The 19979-nt window shown below is 32.9% G+C and overlaps 2 protein-coding genes across 2 annotated transcripts in view; both read right to left on the reverse strand.

Moving 5' to 3' along the window:
• Positions 1-17398, reverse strand: part of LOC128241892 (E3 ubiquitin-protein ligase DTX3L-like) — a 33146-nt gene extending 15748 nt beyond the window's left edge. Inside the window, exons 1-5 of the mRNA XM_052959014.1 lie at positions 17384-17398; positions 17148-17210; positions 13011-13073; positions 10715-10766; positions 10258-10367 (exon numbers count right to left, since the gene is read on the reverse strand). Coding sequence (XP_052814974.1) covers positions 10258-10320 — 63 coding nt within the window. The 5' untranslated portion in view covers positions 10321-10367; positions 10715-10766; positions 13011-13073; positions 17148-17210; positions 17384-17398. The remainder of the gene's footprint in view (positions 1-10257; positions 10368-10714; positions 10767-13010; positions 13074-17147; positions 17211-17383) is intronic.
• Positions 17399-17404: 6 nt separating this feature from the next.
• On the reverse strand, positions 17405-18941 carry LOC128241125 (uncharacterized). Its single transcript, XM_052958100.1, has 4 exons — positions 18048-18941; positions 17706-17768; positions 17540-17602; positions 17405-17446 (listed from the first exon to the last, which is right to left on the reverse strand). The coding sequence occupies exons 1-4, from the start codon at positions 18939-18941 to the stop codon at positions 17405-17407; spliced, it is 1062 nt and encodes a 353-aa protein (XP_052814060.1).
• Positions 18942-19979: the final 1038 nt, after the last annotated feature.

A 19979-nucleotide genomic window follows, 5' to 3' on the forward strand; every position in this document is an offset into this window, starting at 1 on the left:
TACTTAAAAGTAACTGAACAGAGATCAAAATAGAAAAAAACTATCAATAACTTTTCTGCAAGCACAAATTAATAAACAAAATAGCAATATTCTCATCTGTTTGTGTTTCAATATATTTTGACCTTGAACTGACCTTGACCTTAGAGCAATCAGATAAGTATGTCAACATGAAGCACAGTATGAAATTGGCACATGCCATGAATTAAGATATACATATTAATTGACTGTTACACTCGCACAACTTGCCATAAGACTCGTTCAGCAATAACAATCTTGCGATCACCTTTAATTGGCACACTCTAACGGTATGATCCTTGGCGGTGGCGGTTTCAAAAAATAAAAAAGCTATACTATAAACAGTTGTTTTAAATGAGGGAACATATAATTTACAATTCTGTCTACGCCTTAAGACAAATACTTAACGTAAATTGAAATGAAAATGGAAAAAAATATATAGAAAAAAACTCATTTTGAGTTATTTTGCATATCTTGACCTTGAAATGACCATGACCTTGAAATGGCTGAAATAAGCTTAAACTTAATATGGGAGAGGTCAGATGGATATGTCAACATAAAGCATATTATTTAATAGATACAAGCCATGCATTTAGACAGACTTTCAGAGTAACACTAGCACAGTTTGCTATAAGACTCTTACAGCAATAGCAATCTTGCGACCACCTTTGGCATGCTATTATAGTACGAATCTTTGGCGTTTTCAAAAAATATAAAAGCTATATCCTAAAATATTGTTTTAAATGAAGGAACATACAATTTACAATTCTGCCAGCACTTTTTGACACACAATTAACATAAATAAATTAAAAAAGAAGAAAAGTAAACAGGAAAAAAAGAATTTTAGGGCATTTTTTATACTTTGACCTTGAAAATGACCTTGACAATGACCTTGACATATTTAAGGTTATATGTCAATTTGAAGTACATTATGAGAAAAGCAATATCCATGTGAATATTTTTCCTTATTTATTTAATGAAAAAAGCTATATTCAAACATAGTATTTTTACTGAAATGGCAATTAATGGCGGCCATCTTGGGCGCCATTTTGGATATTTCCTTTTCGCAAGAGCTGCCAAGTGGCCAAATGCACTTTTCATAATCTTCAGACTTTAACCTACAATTTGATACCAAATTATTTTGTATAGCAGAGGGGTGCAGAAATTTCCTTATTTTTCACTTTTTTCTGCCTTGGAACCCAGACTATGACGTAGACTGTCATTCCTTCATTAACATTCATTTAACCCCTTTTAATGCATGTAAAATTTTTAGAAATATTTATGCACGAATAAAAAAGATCATGGAGAAATATTTGAACGGTTTAACGAGGAAACCAATCATCAGTTGTTTAACATTAGATTAAAAGCCGATCTACCAGTTGTATAGTTCGTTTTATGATAGAACGTCGGTATATGATACGTGAATATCAAAGTACAGTCATTTTCTGAGAATATTCTTCATCGTTTGTACAGGGGTCGTTTCCGAGATGGGGTGAAGACCACGCTTCATTGTTAACATGACGTGTGGAGGCTATTTAAAAGTATTAGTTGATTGTTTTGTTAATTTCCCCTGAAGTTCGTTTAACAAGTTAAATAAGTCAAATAGTTTGGAAACAGTGTAAAAACATACTAAAGCATCGAATTTATATTCGAAAAAAAAAAACCAATTTTCGTCCAATGTTTTGTTCAGAAACAAATATTCAAGGATTCAGCTACAAGAAAACGTTTGAAAATGGGATTGCCATTTTCCTTATCCCCGGTAAGTTTATTTCTAAAACATATTTTATTTAAACGTTTGCGATCGTTTTTAAAATTAAATAATTTTTTTGCAAACTTAAAGTGTTGAAAAGAAATATATATTAAACGGAAGCAGCTACAACTGATTTAAAAAGCAGTTTTTATAGTTGTTTTTATTTCCACTCGATACAATTATTTTATACATATAATACAACCAGGAATGCATATATACGCGATTTGTTTTTATAAACTTAGCTGTGCATATCAGAAACTAAATTAGTAGCATTGTACTAATGCTATTCGTTTTCTTATTCATATCACTTTTTCTCATGTCTGGATTTTATGGTAGGAATGATTTTAATGTACATACTGTGATAAGTGTTATTGATTTGACCTCTTAACATCATTAAATTTCCATATGGCATACAAGCTTTTCGTATACGTCTTTTCAAAACATACCTCTCTATAGGGCAGGTCAAAGGTTATAATGGTATATGAGTGTGTTTATTTTAATTTATTTTTTATTTGTGTAGGAATTAAATCTAGAAAACGTTAAAAACATGTGGTGCAAGCAGTTATCATACAATTTAATGTGGTGCAGACACAGTTCGTTCAACGTGTGCTTTAGGAGAAAGGTATACATATTAGCTCTAAGCTATCTCCTCAATCCTTAATTATTATGTATGTAATGTATGTATTTGCTAAATGTACTTAATGATAATGAGGTAGATTGTTTCTGTTGTTACATTTATAAAGTTACATTTCAATCATGTTACCAAATCAAATATGATATGCTTGCCTTGTTAAGTTTTAGGGATGTACACTTTCATGCATTATGAAATATTATGACGAACTTTTCTATGTATTTGCAAGTACAATCTGACAATATCAATCTTCACAATCAGTAATATGTGTTTTAAAGAATTGATGTGGAAAAGCAAACAACTATCTGAATGCATTTAATTAATTAGTGTTGTGGCTGAAACATATCATTTACTTGTTAAATTTAACATGGATGCATAAAGTTAACGCATGGAACAAATATTTATTTTTTTCTACGCCTATATCCAAATGTTCAGTTGAATAGGAATCATGTCATTTATTTAGTTGCACTGTTTGTGCATCGTAGAACATGCAAACCTAGTATGGCATTTCGAGTAGCATTACAATTGGTTTATTCTATTCTATGTGTAAAAAGACATTAATGCTATCAATTATCCTTATGCGGATATCAACATGATATGTGACCTTTTAATGCATGCAAATTTTCCCGTGGCAAAAAAAAGTCGTTTTGCATGTCAAATTGTCAATGTATATTTCATCCAAGAGCTTAAAATGCATATTAATATAATATTGGCATGCATGATGACATCAACGAAAATGGCGTACTATGCAAAATCGTATACTGGTGACATAGATCATTCTTAGTGTTTGTGTCTTCTAGTTTCTTCTTAGTGTAATCGTCCACATTTTTTTCTAAATATTTTAATGTATGGCAATTTAATAAGAATTGGTTAATTGTAACACATCTATTACATTTATGCTTTCAATATAATCCATTCATTATCAATTCTAATTTTCTGTATACAACAATACACTTAGCATAGAAATTCGTTTAAGGATCATCATGATTGTTGTTAACCATAATTCACCTTTTCTTACAAAAATCTATTTTCGGAGGGCTCAGGCGCCATTGAGCTTTATACGACACACAACCTTTAAAGCTTTTGTAAACCATTTTGAAAATACAATACGATGTATGTTGTATGTGTGTCAGCACAATTAGATAAAGACTATACAAGCTTATGATTTAAAACACTTTTCTTCATGTTTAGCCATTAAATTACGTACTTTTGCGTTCTGTGTACTGCATAATTTATATATTCATGTTTTAATGCACTAAATGAATACACGAAAAAAACCATTAAATAGTTATATTGCCAACAAGTTATATAATGTTTTACGTTTGAGTAAAACTAATTAGAAGAAAATAGTTTTCCTTGTTTATAATGGAATTACCGGTTGTTAAATTTGAGGTTTTACCGGGCAATAGGCTGAAGTCCGAGTTATCTGAGGAGACCGGACAAAGCATGCTTTAAATCCTATTACAGAGCGTAAATCGTATTGACAATATGTGTGCTGTATTTATTTCAAATGACGAATACATGTATTATCATGATGATTCAGATTATGCAGTGGAAATATGGGACATGTAGAAATTATGAGTTAATTCAGTTCATACATAATTTGTAACAAGTGAGAACATGTTTCTTTGGTTTTAAAGGCATCAATTAATGTGTGTTAGAGGAATTCATTTTCGCAAATTTTATATGAAGTGCTTTTAGTTTTATTTAGAAATTGAGTGTTTCGTTGACATACTATTAAAGAATATATAGGTGTCTTTTTTATTTTGTTTTGAGAAAAACACGTAGGAGAACGATGCAAAACAATGACGGGTATCTGCTTATGGCAGCTGTTCTTCGCTGACGTCACTTCCTGTTCAAGTGCCGGGCTCAAATGGTTTCTCGCATATTGTGGTGTTCTGTTATAATATCATCTGTTAGCGTCAGCCGTTGCTGTGGCCATATATGTGTTATTGAAAGATTGTTGTACATAATTATTATACGCTTAGTGTTACTGCACTGTAGAATGATCGCATTATTAAGAAAGATAATCTGAAGATGAGTGGCACCGCTGATTCACGGCGGAAACGCAAAAGATGAATAGGAAATACTAAGATGATATGAAGTAAATTCTCAATGATTAAGAAGGGGGGTTCGAGCCTCAACCTCACTTTTTGACACATTGTCAATGTTGCAGAAAGTGTGTTTTGATTGAATAGAAGAAGGCGGACCTTTAAACACGCGCGAAGGTTTTGAAATTCTTAATGGTTAAGCTTAGCACGAAATGATTGCTTATCAGAAGTTTCGTAGGCTGTATTCTCATCATAGTATACGGTGGCTTTACCAGTTACGGTTTTAGTTAATATGTACATATTGTAATAAAGTTATTCAATTCGGCATTGATAATTCATGGCGGAATCGCCATAGATAAATCATATTTATATGTAAATATTGTTATGAAGTTATTAAAAGCGGCATTGCTGATTCATAGCGGAATCGCCTGAGATGAATCTTTAAAGTATACGGTGACATCACCAGTACTAGCTTAAATGTAAAATTGTCGTTTTATTGATTCATACGAATGTTATAATTCTACACCATAAGCCATAATTGTTTAAAGCATTGATTTATGTGAATACGTTATGAATGATGTTTTTATAGAAACATTTTTGTATATACGCCTAGTTTTGCAAACGTACAAGGAAGACACTTTACCAGAAGGATTGGCGGACAAAGTGGATTTTCTCCCGGACCTACTACAGAAATGGATGGCCACAAGTATCATTCATCAATACGGAAGTAGTTCTTTCCGTTAGAAAGTTTGATTTAACTTGCGGTTTAGGGAGAAAGGATATTTTGCCTCCTGAAGATTTTACTTTTGCAAAATATATTTATTTTCATAAATACGAAGTGCTAAACGGGCAGGTGTCTAGTGACTTTGCTGGTTTCATCTGTCCTGGCTTTAGTAGATATCTTTTGAATGTTATGTAATTGATACAAAGTTATAAAACGAAAACAATGTTTACACATATTGAGACATTTCGATGATTATCATAGCTAGAACTTACAGGTTGTGTCAAGTTTTACTAACGATTCATTGATCTAAAATGAAGGATGAGTGTATCCAAATTTATAGCGTCTCTACATGATTTAGTCTTTGCCCTACATTGTCAGCCAATCAGGGGCGCTAGATTTTTAAAATGTTTCGTTTCTTATTTGTGAAGAATCGTTACTTTTTTCTGAAGACGACTCTTTAGGATTTAATTAATTGCTATAACTACGCATGCGCATATAGCCACACCTAATGTTTGCATATGCAAAGGCGCATTTTCAGAGCCAACGCTGATTTAAATGACCTCACAATATATTGAATTGACTGACAAGTCTTTTAAACAGGAGCACGGTTTAATCATAATGCTGATGCAATTTTGGAGGGGCTAACGCTAGAATTTATTAAATAATTTCTTTGTGAATAAGAAACTACGGTCGCTTTGCTGCACTGCGCTCCGCTTCCTTAGGTTACTTGTTAGCGAAAAATTACTTTATAAACTCTGACCTATACAAAGTACACTACGAGTTTTTGGTTCAAAAGTGTCCTCGTACAGACGTAAGAAGCCGAAGACACTTTTTCAATAGCTCTGTTGGGGGTTTATTCGTATAAGCTGTTTATTGATATCTAATACGAACATGTGAGATGAATTTTTCTGACACTTGTTCCTCATATTTACGATTTTTAGAAATATAGTTACCATTGATTAAGATCTGCTGGTGAAACGTATGTTGTCAACAATGGAGTTAAGGACAGAATGTCGAAAATCATGGATGTAAGTTTAAGTGAATCTAGCAAAATCGACATTTGTAAAGTTTTCTAAAATGTTTGTCTTCGAAAATAAGTTTGTAAACAGAAGTTTAAAATATCTTAACAATCAACAATGGGTTAATTTGAAAAAGATCATCATATTAAAAATTGATGATTAACATCAGATTTCCCGTTCTTTTTATTTCATCGGTTTCCCGGGTGCTTCTCTGAGACCAAAATAATAGTATTGAAATAATATGGATTTTGTTGTTTTCTATAGGAGGTTATAGAATGTTATTCAGGGAAATACGTTTGAGTAAAACGAATTAGAAGAAAGCTAATTTTCCTTGTTTATAATGGAATAACTGACAGGTGGCGTTTTTTAAGCACGAGTGATTCATACAAACGATAATATCTTGCGCATATGAATGTAAAGTAATTCAGCTTTGGGGAACTGATACGTTCACATCGATTCAATTGATTGTTCAATTTTATAAGCAAATGTTTATGGTGAAAGGTTTATGTCTTTATGCAAATAAGTTATAAAATAATCTATTTGTTTTTACTTGTCTGCAAAAAATAGCGATGTTATGTAAGTTTGTATAACTTGATATAGTATGTATACAAGAATTGTGTAAATGATATATTTTTTTATACTTTATTGTTGAAGAACTTATGGGTAAGGAGGCCCAGCATCTAATGGTACAATATACATCCTGTAAATCTGGATGCCAAACGGGTTTCTGAGTTTTCGCAAGAAGGAGGGTTTATCTCAGTTTTTTTTTCTCCGTCAGTCGACCACGTCTGTTAGCTCCATTTTGTCAAGCATGTTGTTATCAAGATATACCTTTATCATGTTGCAAATCCATGCTGTATGTGTTAATCGGTTGCCCAAGTGCTTCTTTGAATCTTCCTAATTATTATCATTGAAGTAATATTGCTTTTTTTCTATAGGAAGTCATAGAATGTCATTCAGGGAATTGATTTTTTGATTACTTGGCTTGTCGATGCCGTTTCAACAGAATTCTTGTATCAAACGATAGTCCTTAAACCAATTTTATTTTTATCTAACTGAAAAGTAATGTCACTTTTACAGTTTATACATTTATTGCTTTATGTTATGAGGTTATGAGGCTAATATCACATTATATCACATCCCATACATGCACTCACAGATGTGATTCAATATATTCAAATGTTGTGTCTAATCTTAATCTAAAACAACATATTTAAACGTGGCATTTTAACAACAAACATTTCTATTTTAAGCTTTACAACTACATAACATTACGGTACACAGAGCTGTTTGGTAATGTAAACAGTGAATATTTCATGATGTCAGTGTTAGGTCGTATCTTATTTCTCAAGTTTCATAGAAAAACATCTGGTCACGAGTTTAATGGATTACAATCCTACACTGAACTCTCAAAAAATCTTTTAGTATTATTTGTATACTTATTTTTGTAGTTGTATTGGTATTCTATTTAAATTTCTAAATACTCCGTTTTTGAATAACCTTTTGCTATACCCTAGGGACGTCCCTCGCCTAAACATTCAATCAATAATGACGTAGACTGTCATTCCTTCATAAGATGTTCTAAATATCCAGTGGTCACTTTTTACTGAAAAAAGTGTTTGAAAGGTTATAAGACGAAACCAATCATGATTTGTTTAACATTAGATCAAAAACCGTTCTACAAGTGTTAAAGTTTGTTTCATGATAGGTCATGGGTTCATGATACGTAAATATCAAATCAGTCATTTTTAGAGAATATTCTTCTTTGTTTGTAGACGGGTCGTTTCCAATATTGGTTGAAAACCACGCTATACAGTTGGCATGATGATTGGAGGCTTATTAAGTGTATTAGTTAATAATTGTGTTAATTTCCCCGGAAGTTGGTGTTAAAAAGTCTGCCAGTTTTAAAACATAGCAAAAAATGCTATAACATCGAATCTTGTTTTAACAATTTTTTCGCCAACTCATATTTAGTACTGAAGCCGTAGGCTTCAACAATAGGTTTAAAATTTGTTTTTGCCATATTTTTTTATAAATGCAGGTTGATTTTATTTTCAAAATAAATTATCTAAAACGTGATGAGTTGGGTTTTTTTGATGAAAACATTCTTTGGTCATATATGATGGCTTAAAAGATATATTCTGTATATTCGAAAAGAAGTAGTTACAACTTAATTTAAAAGTAGTAGTCAACGTTATTTAATCACTCAATATAAATTATGTTACTCTTATTGTACATTCAGGTTACTTTACTTAATTCACGCTTTTTTAATAATCGCAGTATGAAATTGCTAACTATTCTCGTAAGGTGTTTTATATATTTTGTTCAACAGTCGTACATACAAGTAAACCATTAATGCATATTACGATATATACTTTAGATATTAGCTATTGTAATAGCATTATTAGGACTGTAAATGTTCGTTTTGTCATTCATACAATTATATCTCAGGTTTAAGTGTTTATGGTGGGAATAGTATTACTGTTGAAAACATATATGCTTACAGGGGGGACACATTAGTTACGCCATTCTTTCATATATATTTTTCACATATTTTAATTTTCATAATTCATATAACCCTATTTTGTCATGATTATCCATTGGTCACATCTTGAAGTTAACATACAATTGTGTTGTTTCAAAGGAACTGCTCTGACTTTATAACATAAACAAGTTTAAATTAACTGAAAAAATACTCATTATAATTTATCCGGACCAGATGTTCTTATTTCTAGTTCCTTTAGGCATTGTCCATAACAATTTAAGTAACACAACTTCAGATCAGTTGTAATAATGCCATTTGTGTCTCAAAATCAATGTAAATAATAAAGCAATGTAACTAAATTGATGTATATTAACTTGACCATGATTCTAATCATCTTCCTTTAAAGTTACGGACATTCCATTCTTTCATTGTGGGTCTTGGAGGGGACGGAGATAAACTGACTCATTTTCTTCCCAATGATCACACATATGAAACCTTTTCATAACGCAAACGGTTTAAATGACGTCTCGGTCCACACATATTGCGACGGGAAATAACGTCATGATATTTTTACAAGTTATGATCCTATCTGATACTTGAATTGCTTTCATATACAGGCAGGTAGTTCTACTATTTATTACCGGACACACATAAGGTAAAATATATCTGACACTCATCACTATTACACTACATTGCAGGAAATATGTACGTAACATCATAAAACGATAGTTTATTTACATAAACTGATGTAAGATATGGTTTTTCGTGACAGATCTTTTAGACCCAAACAAATGTTTGCGTTCAAGAGAATCATTTTCGGGGGCATTTAAAAAAATAGATACCTATACTACACGAAAAAAGACATTGTGAATACCGTTATCTGTACTGATGCTTTCTTTTACGGACTGAAGTGTCAACACGTAGAATCTTAAAGGGCCTGTTATGTGTTTAAACTTTGCATTTACATTTTATTGTTTAAAAATCCTAAATGGTTATTGCGACGGTATTAAATACTGACTGCACTGTTCCACTTTAAGTAGGGGTTTTACTCAACTAAATATTTATAACGTCCGAGATGAGTGAATTTATTACAAATATATCGGTTGAAATACTATGTTTATCACAGAACACATCTTCGTGGCTCTAAAAGTTATAAACTGACCAAAGTCGAAATGGAACAATATTGTAACTATGTCTTGCATAAATAAGCGTTCACTTTGCCGCTTACGATGTAACACCAGACATATTATCTGATCTGTCCCAAATGCCTGTATTTTCGATTGCGTAGGAGTTTTGTAAATCTCCTCGATTAATTGCACTAGTCATTTACAGAATTTTTTTTTTGTTTTCTAAAATAAATAACTATATTTTAAATAAGAAAAGTATTTAAAAACATGGCACGTTTTATGAGACGAGACTCAGCCTGTAAATTGCAGCATTTCCATGCAGTGCACAAATCACTGGTGAACGTGCACTTATATGATACTACATTGTGAAAATGTCAATCTGTTGCTTTGCAAGTATCTGTTAGCTTGAAACAAAAATCAATGATGAAAAAAAGAAATTACAAAAAAATGATTACCGTCTGAATGCCATCCGGGAAAGTAAAAATCAACATGATAATACGTTGTTCTCCATAACCCATATTGTATGTGCTCTTCTTGACCTCAACTGTCCCAATGGGTTGAATCCCTTAAAAAACAAAATTGCATAAATAACGGTCCTCTAAATAACGAGTTCGAGCACGCTTTATATTTTCAAAAATGTTCTTTTAATAGCAAAAATGTCCATTCAACAACAGACTTAAAGGCACCGCATGTCTTATTGCTTAAACATTCATATCATTATTTACTAAAAGAACAACACATACCAGCTAACATTTAGTTTGATATTAAAAAACCTTTTATAACTTTCAAGTATTATGAAGCAATGTTTTTGAATTCATTTTGCATTAATAAAATATTAAAGTCTTACAATCCTTTGTCAATTACTGATGTCAATGTACTTGTACAGAACGTAGGCATTTAAGGGTAACTTACAGTTGAAGTATTCTTTGATTTGTGGAAACTTCGCCTGAACTACAGCTCTTTCCTTAAAGAAACAGAAACACACTGCAATGGTATAAAGCAACACTTTTAAAATCAGAATGTTCTAAAAAGGTATTAAGGTTAGATTGGGCAACAATGGACAATTAGTTTTCGGTTAAGTAATAAGCTTTGAAAGTTAATCGTTCCAAATATATGTGTATCCATTGTTCGGCGTATGTTCGATTAACGTTAACAAAGAGAAAGTGCATGTCTTGCTGTTTAAGAGGAGAAGAACATTATTTGTAATTCATAATGCTCTTATATCCTTCAGTAGGTTTATTATCGGAATTTTATTTATTGCATAATGGACATTATCCAGCAAGTCGTACGTTTAATGAACATTTTGTTTTATTGGAATGAAGTGGTTATCTTATACCTGATACTTCTTCTCGATTCCATTACACAGTTTTTAAGATTTTCAGAACTTAGTGTTCTAAAGAGGAAACGACGGCATGAACATAACAAGTGAAGTCACAATATAGATAGCAAACATCTTTAAAGGTAAAGTGCTAATTACTATTTGTATGTATTTTGATTATTAACGAAATTAAAGTAGTAAATATATATCAGGGTACAGCATTTCTACAATGCATGTAGTGAGAGTATTGATATTGTTTTGTGGTATTCGGCTAATCAGCCACGCATGTGAGACCTATGTATATATTTGGCTGTTTTCTTCTCCGAAACACTATGATAAAACTAATCTAACACTGGTCGATAATTAATTTTACCCAGTGTGTTTGTTAAAGTATAACGCATCAAGTTCAAAATATTTCAACACATTTTAAGTATTTATGTGTAATATCTAGTTTCTTTTTTCCCATCGATAACACCTATGCTACCTACAAATGTTAAATCTATTGTACAACTACTGCATGGCCACACTATTGTTTAGACGATGAAGATGTAGTTAACATCAAACTAATTATTTCAATTTAATGTAGTTTACTAGATTCTTAGATGAACAAGTATACACAACTTGAGGTATATAATATATGACCACTTATTTCATGATTCATATCTAGAAATATAGACTAATCAAAACTTTTGGTAGATGATTTTGGAAAAGATATTGAATGAAATTAATAATATGCCGAGCGTTGAATTAAGTATCATGTATGCAAATACATGGTTGTTTAGGTCCGAAAGATGTTCGTTTTTACATTTTAAAATCTCTACAATAATCACTCACTACTGAAAAATATTATCTATTAAAACGCCTTGCCACAAGTGCAGACAGCGTCTTTATGTGTACAATAAACATGATACAATAGGATAGAAAAACAGGCGATATTATATCACCCTTAAGTAAACAGTAACAGTTTAGACGTAAATAATCATGTCAGAAGCCAATTATTGAATTACATTTAGGAAATAGTTGTAAAGTTCTTTTTCATACAGAGTCAAGTATTATACTTGCATGCAAAGATTAACGGGCGGTGATTTCTCAATATGCATTATCTACAGTACGTACATTAACGAGGTTGGTGGCCAAATAGGACGGACATTATGCGTTTGTTTACGAGAGTAACGATAAATGTGAATCCTTAAACTAATTTTATCAACGTATATGCCGGAAGGGACATTTTGAAAAGGTTCACTATACATCCAATTCTACATAGCTGATTTTACTAGGTTAGATTGACCGTCAATTTTTGCCACAATAATTATCATGTCAAACTAGTACACAAATAATATTATTTTGATGGTTACCTAAAATTTCAATGTCAAAACTCAAGCAGAATAATAAATGTGTTTTAATGCCATTACTGAAAGAAGTTTTGTATCAATACGTATGTAATCAAATTGTGTATTCGGTAATCATGTCTATCCCAGGTAAAGCTAACTAACAACTTTCCTTTATCTTGTCTAAATATCCATTAGGCTGGGTATCATGTCTATCCATCAAATTGATAACAATAAGTATAGTTATAACCCTAAATGCAAAAGATCAGATTACCTATGTTGGGGTACAGAAAGCCAGGAATATATCAAATTTTAAGGTACAGTCTCGACTCTGTGACTTATAAGTATTCACACGTTTGAATGTATTATGCAGAATCTTTCAATGTTCGATAAGCTTAAAATGTATGATGTTCTTTACGAATCCTCATCTGATTCCAACAATTATTTTCTCTCTTAACGCCAAAGAATTAATTTTAGATGAAACCTGACATTCTGTAATCTTTATGATAGTAAGGCCATTTTTTTCGTATGAAAAGATCCTTTTTTTTGTGCAACATCTTACCTTTTCTGATCTATCCAAGTCTTGTTTCACTTGTGTCAGCTCATCACACAGTGACTTTCTTGTCTGTGAACATGAATGGGGCTTCGTTACATTAGTAACCCGTATTAATTATGACAATACATATTACATACAAATAAAACTAAACATCTACGAATGATACGATAAGACATTTTCCGTCTTGAAATCCTCTTATCAGATGAACGGTTATACTAGCATTCCAAAACGTCTTTGCTTGGATTTAGGTTTGTGTGAAACTGGGATAGCAGGCCTAGAAAATCTTTGATGTTAACTTATTTCAAACTTTCCACTTAGTTTATCCTAACGTTTAAAGTATTTGTAATATCAACTCAACTCTGCACGATGCAAATAATAAATAAAACAAATAAGTACCAAACAATTTGCATACATTTTTTTCTAGAAAGCCAATGTTAATATTAGCGTGTTAACTACATTTCGGCACATTCCTAACTTTATAAAACAGTATTTGCTTTTACAGTTTGATTTTTATTAACATTTTTTTTTTCCGCCATATTATGCCAAATCAATAATTATAAGCGGTGCAATGAAACTGAAAATTAATAACGTGTACTACCATATATAAATATTCAACATAATTTTCACATTTTTTTATCAAAATTATAGTAAAATGAAAAATCATTAATTACTTTAGCAAGGAAATGCATTTGTTTTTATTTACATACAATTGTCATAAAGTATTGCTTTTACTTTATCGGATTCATCGCTACTCGTTTTCGAACACCTTTCGTGTCAGAGACATAACAGGCGAAACTAGTAGCGTATTTCAATGGTGCTGTTTAGCATAAAATAATTTTATTGATATACATGCAACATAAATTTTATACAGAAACGTTCAAAAATGATACTTTGACAAGCTCGTATTAAAATCAACACGTTAGAATATCAGACTAATAGAAACATTAAACAGTGTTCCTATGCTCAAGTATAACACCGGTCCTGTATACACACAGCATTGTAAATATATTGTGGCAACGATGGCAAAGGGTCTGACCATTATAATTACAAATTGACCGGTTTGATAAACCCGATGGTATGATTTCGACCAAATTAATATTATATAAGTCCGATGCCCTGACGTTTGCACTCTTCAATCATATTTTACAACTGATGCCCCAGTACATTAAAATAAAAAAGTTGGATATCCCGAAAAGTGTCTGATTTTTTTTCTATCTAGGATTTACATGCTTCTAGGAAAGGAAATACTGTGCTATAATTATGCTTTATAATACAATACATTTGCACAAACACCCTGTATAAAGACACAACTAATATCAAACAGACACTTAACTGGAGACAACCATCTTACCAAACAAGACAGACAGACAGACAAAAACTGTTTTAAATTACTTCACGGAGGTTTCATATTGACATTAAATCGAAATTTCAAACAAATCTTTTCTGATTCTAATCCATTTTTTGCCTTTTTAAAAACGCAATGAGCTCTCGCCGTGTCTAAGATAGTGCAAAATATGATACACGTTTTTACATATGATTATAGCATCGATCAGATTTGGTCATATTTGATGTTTTTAAATAGTGGTGGTTTCACCGTTAGTAAGACCTACAGTACTAAAACGGTGTCTGTGGGCAAACACAACGGGCAATATTTGTTCGTTAGCGGGAGCCAAATTCAAAACTAAAAAAAATCAAATCCTTCAACTTCTTTCATCCAAATCTTTACCGGATTTTAGAAAAGGGTAGCCATTCATCCAGTCTAACTACTTAAATTTGGATACCGGGAAATGGAGTATAAACATTTAAAGCAATATGTTTTATTGTACTAGCCTAAGGCTGGATTACATGTCAACACACTACATTTTTACAAGAAATATGAAGGCAAATTAGTACATTAACAATAGATGTTTGTCGAACATTATGACCCCCTCCCTGAGCGCCATGTTGTCAGGATTATATGGACAATTGAATGAAATATGCATGGACCGAAATGCCAGCTGATTTTTCACAGACATTGGATGCCGTTTAGGTAGTTTTAAGATTATGACCATTCAAAGTGTGAGGATATAGTGTGTTATGGGCATAACCTTTGACTCTATGACTTCAAAATACATAGGAGTCATCAGCTTGTCACCAAAAATCTAAATGTCAACTTTGAGGGCCATGGGTGCAGGTGCCGTTGACAGGTTATCAAACAGACAAGCTTCAAGGTCACTGTGACCTTGGCCTTTGACCCGATGAGCCCTAAAATCATAAGGGGTCATCTACAGGTTAGACACAACTCCAAGTCAAGTTTGAGGGCCATGGGTGCAGGCATTGTTAAGTTATCACTCAAAACATTTTCGCACTCAAGTTCACTGTGAACTTGACTTTTGACCTGATGACCCCAAAGTCAAGAGTGGCCATCTACTGGTCAGGCCCAACCTTCATGTCAATTTTGATGACCATACGTTCAGGAATTGTCGAGTTTGCTTTTAAGGTCACTTTAAACTTAACTTTGGCCCGTTGACCCCAAAGTGAAGAGGGGTCATCTACTGGTCAGGCCCAACCTTCATGTCAAGTTAAATGACCATACGTCCAGGAATTGTCGAGTTTGCTTTCTAGGTCACTCTGACCTTGACCTTTGACCTGTTAAATCAATAGGGGTTATCTACTGGTCAGGCCCAACCTCCAAGTTAAGTTTGAGGGTCATAGGTGCAGGCATTGTTGAGTTATCACTTGGACAACCTTTTAACATTCAAGGTCACTGTGACCTTGACCTTTGGCCCAATGACCCACTCAAATCAAAAGGGCCATCTACTGGTCAGGTCCAACCTCCAAGTCAAGATTGAGGTCCATGGGTGCAAGCATTGTGGAGTTATCACTAGGACAACATTTTCCCATTCAAGGTCATTGTGACCTTGACCTTTGGCCCAACGACCCCCAAAAACAAAGGGAGTCATCTAATGCTCAGGCCAAACCTTCTAGTCAAGTTTGAAGGCCATGGGTGCAGGCATGATAGCGTTATCACACGAACAATATTTTACCATTCAAGGTTACTGTGACCTTTTGTCTTTGACCTAATGACATCCAAAATGACAGTGGTCATCTACTTCTCAGGCCCAACTTCCATATTAAGTTTGATGATCATAGGTCTAAGCATTGTTGAGTTATCACTTGGACAAACTTTAAATTTCTTTTTCCATTAAAGGTCACAGTGACTTAGACCTGATGAGCCCTTAAATCAATAGGGTTCATCCACTGGTCAGGCCCAACCTTCATGTCAAGTTTGATGACCATAGGTCTAGGCATTGTCGAGTTATCACTTGGACAAACTTTACAATTATTTACCATTTAAGGTCACTGTGACCCTGACCTTTGATCTGATGAGCCCTAATATCAACAGTGGTCATCTACTGGTCAGGCCCAACCTTCATGTCAAGTTTGATGACCATACGTCCAGGAATTGTTGAGTTATCACTCGGACAAGCTTTGGTCTACCGACGTACCGACCGACCGACCTACCGACCGACCTACCGACCGACATGTGCAAAGCAATATACCCCTCTTCTTCGCGGGGGGCATAATAACATACGTTAGATGCATTTAAAGATATATTTTTGTTACCGAAAAGTGTAAAATCTCAAGTAAAGTTATAACAATGTTTTTTTTTTCTCAATTACTGGAAGAAGTGATGTATCAATAAGTATGTAAGTAAACGTGTTTTCGCTAATCCTGGGAAAATCGAACATAGAACAATCGTTTACCTAACCTATATATTCAGTAACCATTCGTCAAAATAATAATAATAATAAAGTTTTGATACCCTAAAACAACGAAACTATCAAGTTTTAAGGTACAGTCACGGCTCTTTGAACTATAAATGTGCATCTGTTTAATCTGTTTTGTGCATAAACCTTTTATTTATTGATCAACTTAAATATAGGGGTGTACTTTATGGTTGCTTCCCATATCCCACACTTTTTTGTTTTTTTAACGCAAGAAGTAAAACAAAATAATGTTTTCTAGATCAGCAAAATGATTCATAAAACAACAACAAACGAGCATTACATTTTAGATGAAACATGACCAATCAATTGTGGTCGTTATGATATTATGTGCAATTCTCCTTGTATGAAAAGATAATTTTGTACAACAAATTACATTTTCTAAATAATCCAGGTCTTGTTTCACTTTGTGTATCTCATCACGCAGTGATTGTCTTGTCTGAAAACAAAATTACATTTTCTAAATAATCCAGGTCTTGTTTCACTTTGTGTACCTCATCACGCTGTGATTGTCTTGTCTGTAAACATTTTTGGAGTTTGTTACATTAGTTATCAGAATAAATTAGGATAATACATATTATATGTTAAGATCCATTTCGTGCAACATCTTACCGTTTCTGATTTATACAGGTCTTATTTCACTTGTTGTAGCTCATCACGCAGTGATTTTCTTGTCTGCAAACATATGTGGATTTTGTTGCATTATTAATTAGTATAAACTGCGATAATACATTTTCATGACAATTTCCTTTTTGTACAACATCTCACCTTTTCTGAATTATCCAGGTCTTGTTGTACTTGTTTCAGCTCATCACGCAGTAACTGTCTTTTCTTTAAAAAAATATGGAGTTTGTTACATAAGTGATCAGTATAAATTATGGTAATGCATATTATTCATATTAACATTAAATCGAAAGTTCAAACTTGTACAAACCTTTTCTGATTCGTCTAATTCACTTCTTGAGTGTTTCAACAAGGAAGTTAGCTCTCGCCGTGTCTACAATATGCAAACATAGAACATACTATGATACACGTTTCAAATGATTATAGCATCGGTCAGATGTGGTCACATTTGATATTCTTATAAATAAAAACAATGCAATCAGATACACTTGACAAACCATATCATAAATCATTTCAGTAAACTTTCAGCTTTATTTAGTAAAATATATAGTGCAGAGTAATTCATTGAATGAACAATCGACACTCTGGTTGATGGTGAACTTGTAATTGAGTTTGAATTATGCTATCTAGTAATGAACACAGTAAGCGATACCTTGTTTATTTCCGTGATCAATGCGACAACATCGTTGGCATGTCCATCGTCGCTTCCTGTGACTTCTTCGTGTTGTTCACAAAGTTCCTCCAAGTCCTCAAACACACATTTCAGAACTACTTTGTTTTCTTTAAAGTCAATACCTTTAAACGTGCGTTTGTGTTTGATTTCTTTAAGTTGGGATCTTGCGTCCGAAACCTCTTTCTCAAAATGTCTACTCACTAGGTACAAGCGCCCAGCCATTCTATTGTCAACAAAATCATCAATTTTGCTTTCTTCATTGTCACACCACTTGGTTTTCTCATCACACGTCTTAGTAATATAGGAATAGGTGTTCACATTTTCTTCATATTTCTCTCTTATTCCGTTTTTAATGTTTCTTGTCAATTCATTTACTTGTTGTTTTATTTTATTTCCTAATTCCATACACTCTTTCACGCATTTATCAGCATTATTCTCGTAGCTCTCCTTACTGTGTTCTGCTTCATCTTTCAAAATCACAATTTCTGCTTTTAGCTCATTGAACAGTGATTTCATCCAGTTGACTTTATCGCAATCAATGCTTACATCTTCATGCAACAAGTCAATAACCTCTTTCAGGCAAGAAGGATGTTCCGAATGGAAGCATCTGCCACAAAGCATGGAATCATGAATTTTACAAAGAAATATCGTTCTCTCTGTCGGATGCTGCTTGCATCTTTCTTCGGTGATGTCACGCTTGGCGACCTTTGGGTTTACACTATTTTCCTTATTTAAACTGACATTGTGAGTTTGAAACACTTTTCCTGTCTTGTGAATCTCTATACAAGTTTCTCCAAGGTTTCCACAAGTTTCGCAATATCCAACTGCATTTTCATTACAACACATGTCACACTCAATCTGTTTTGATGCCATGTCATTTGCTAATGCAGTTTAAGATAAAAGGAATGAAGTGAAAACGTTCTTTAATGCGCAAGTGTGGTTTGTGGGATGAAGTTATGACTATTTGTAAAATATTATGAATTATTTCACTGTAAAACCTATATTTTCATACATGAATCACTGAAAATATAAATACATGTATGATTAGCAATATCACGAGAATAACAAGATAATAAAGAGTGTGTAATAAAGCTGAGTGCAGTTAACGCTGTCACTGAAATTACGTTTAAACATAGTAACAACTTGACTTAGTATTAATCGTTCATTTAGGGTTAAAATGTAATCTCATGTTTTTAAACTAGATAATATCGAGTAAAGTGAATGTAAAGCTGTCAATAAAATCACGTTTGTACAGATTATGAACAGTTTTACTCCGTAGAAATCGTTTCAAACCTTAACACTAAGGCGTAACAAGAACTGAGACGTTTTAAATATATGTTTAACGATCGATTATTGTATATGAGAAAGTGTTATGTTAAGCTACACCAATGTGTATGATATAACAAAGATATATGCGAATTGCATGATGGACGAGTATCATTAATGCGTAAAAGTGATGGCGAAGTACAGAAAAACAACAATAAACATACAACGTTGTTAAAACAACATTACGTTTTCCCTTTCTTACACCGCATCATATTTACGGCAAGCTGATTATATGGCAACTTCATTATATTCTACAACATTTTATTGATCTCTTTCGTTAGCACGATGTCATGCAAAGTCAGAGTTATTTTGTGTTCTGTTGCATCCGGAGAACAAGATGAAAACCCAATTGTTGGGATTGGTGACCGCAAACAAGACGCACATACGCCGCGGTCAGAAATAGAAGCATATATGCTAACTACTGTGCTTACCGTAAAACCTAATATGTAATTTATGTCATTGTGTATATGTTTCGGTATATACATTGCATGATATTAGTACGTTAATACATTTAAAAGTGATATTTACTACACCTAGTTAACGATATATTTAAATCGTTTTCAACGAGTACAAAACGCCTACGGG

This window comes from Mya arenaria, chromosome 7 (genome assembly GCF_026914265.1).
Source record: "Mya arenaria isolate MELC-2E11 chromosome 7, ASM2691426v1".
Taxonomy (NCBI): domain Eukaryota; kingdom Metazoa; phylum Mollusca; class Bivalvia; order Myida; family Myidae; genus Mya; species Mya arenaria.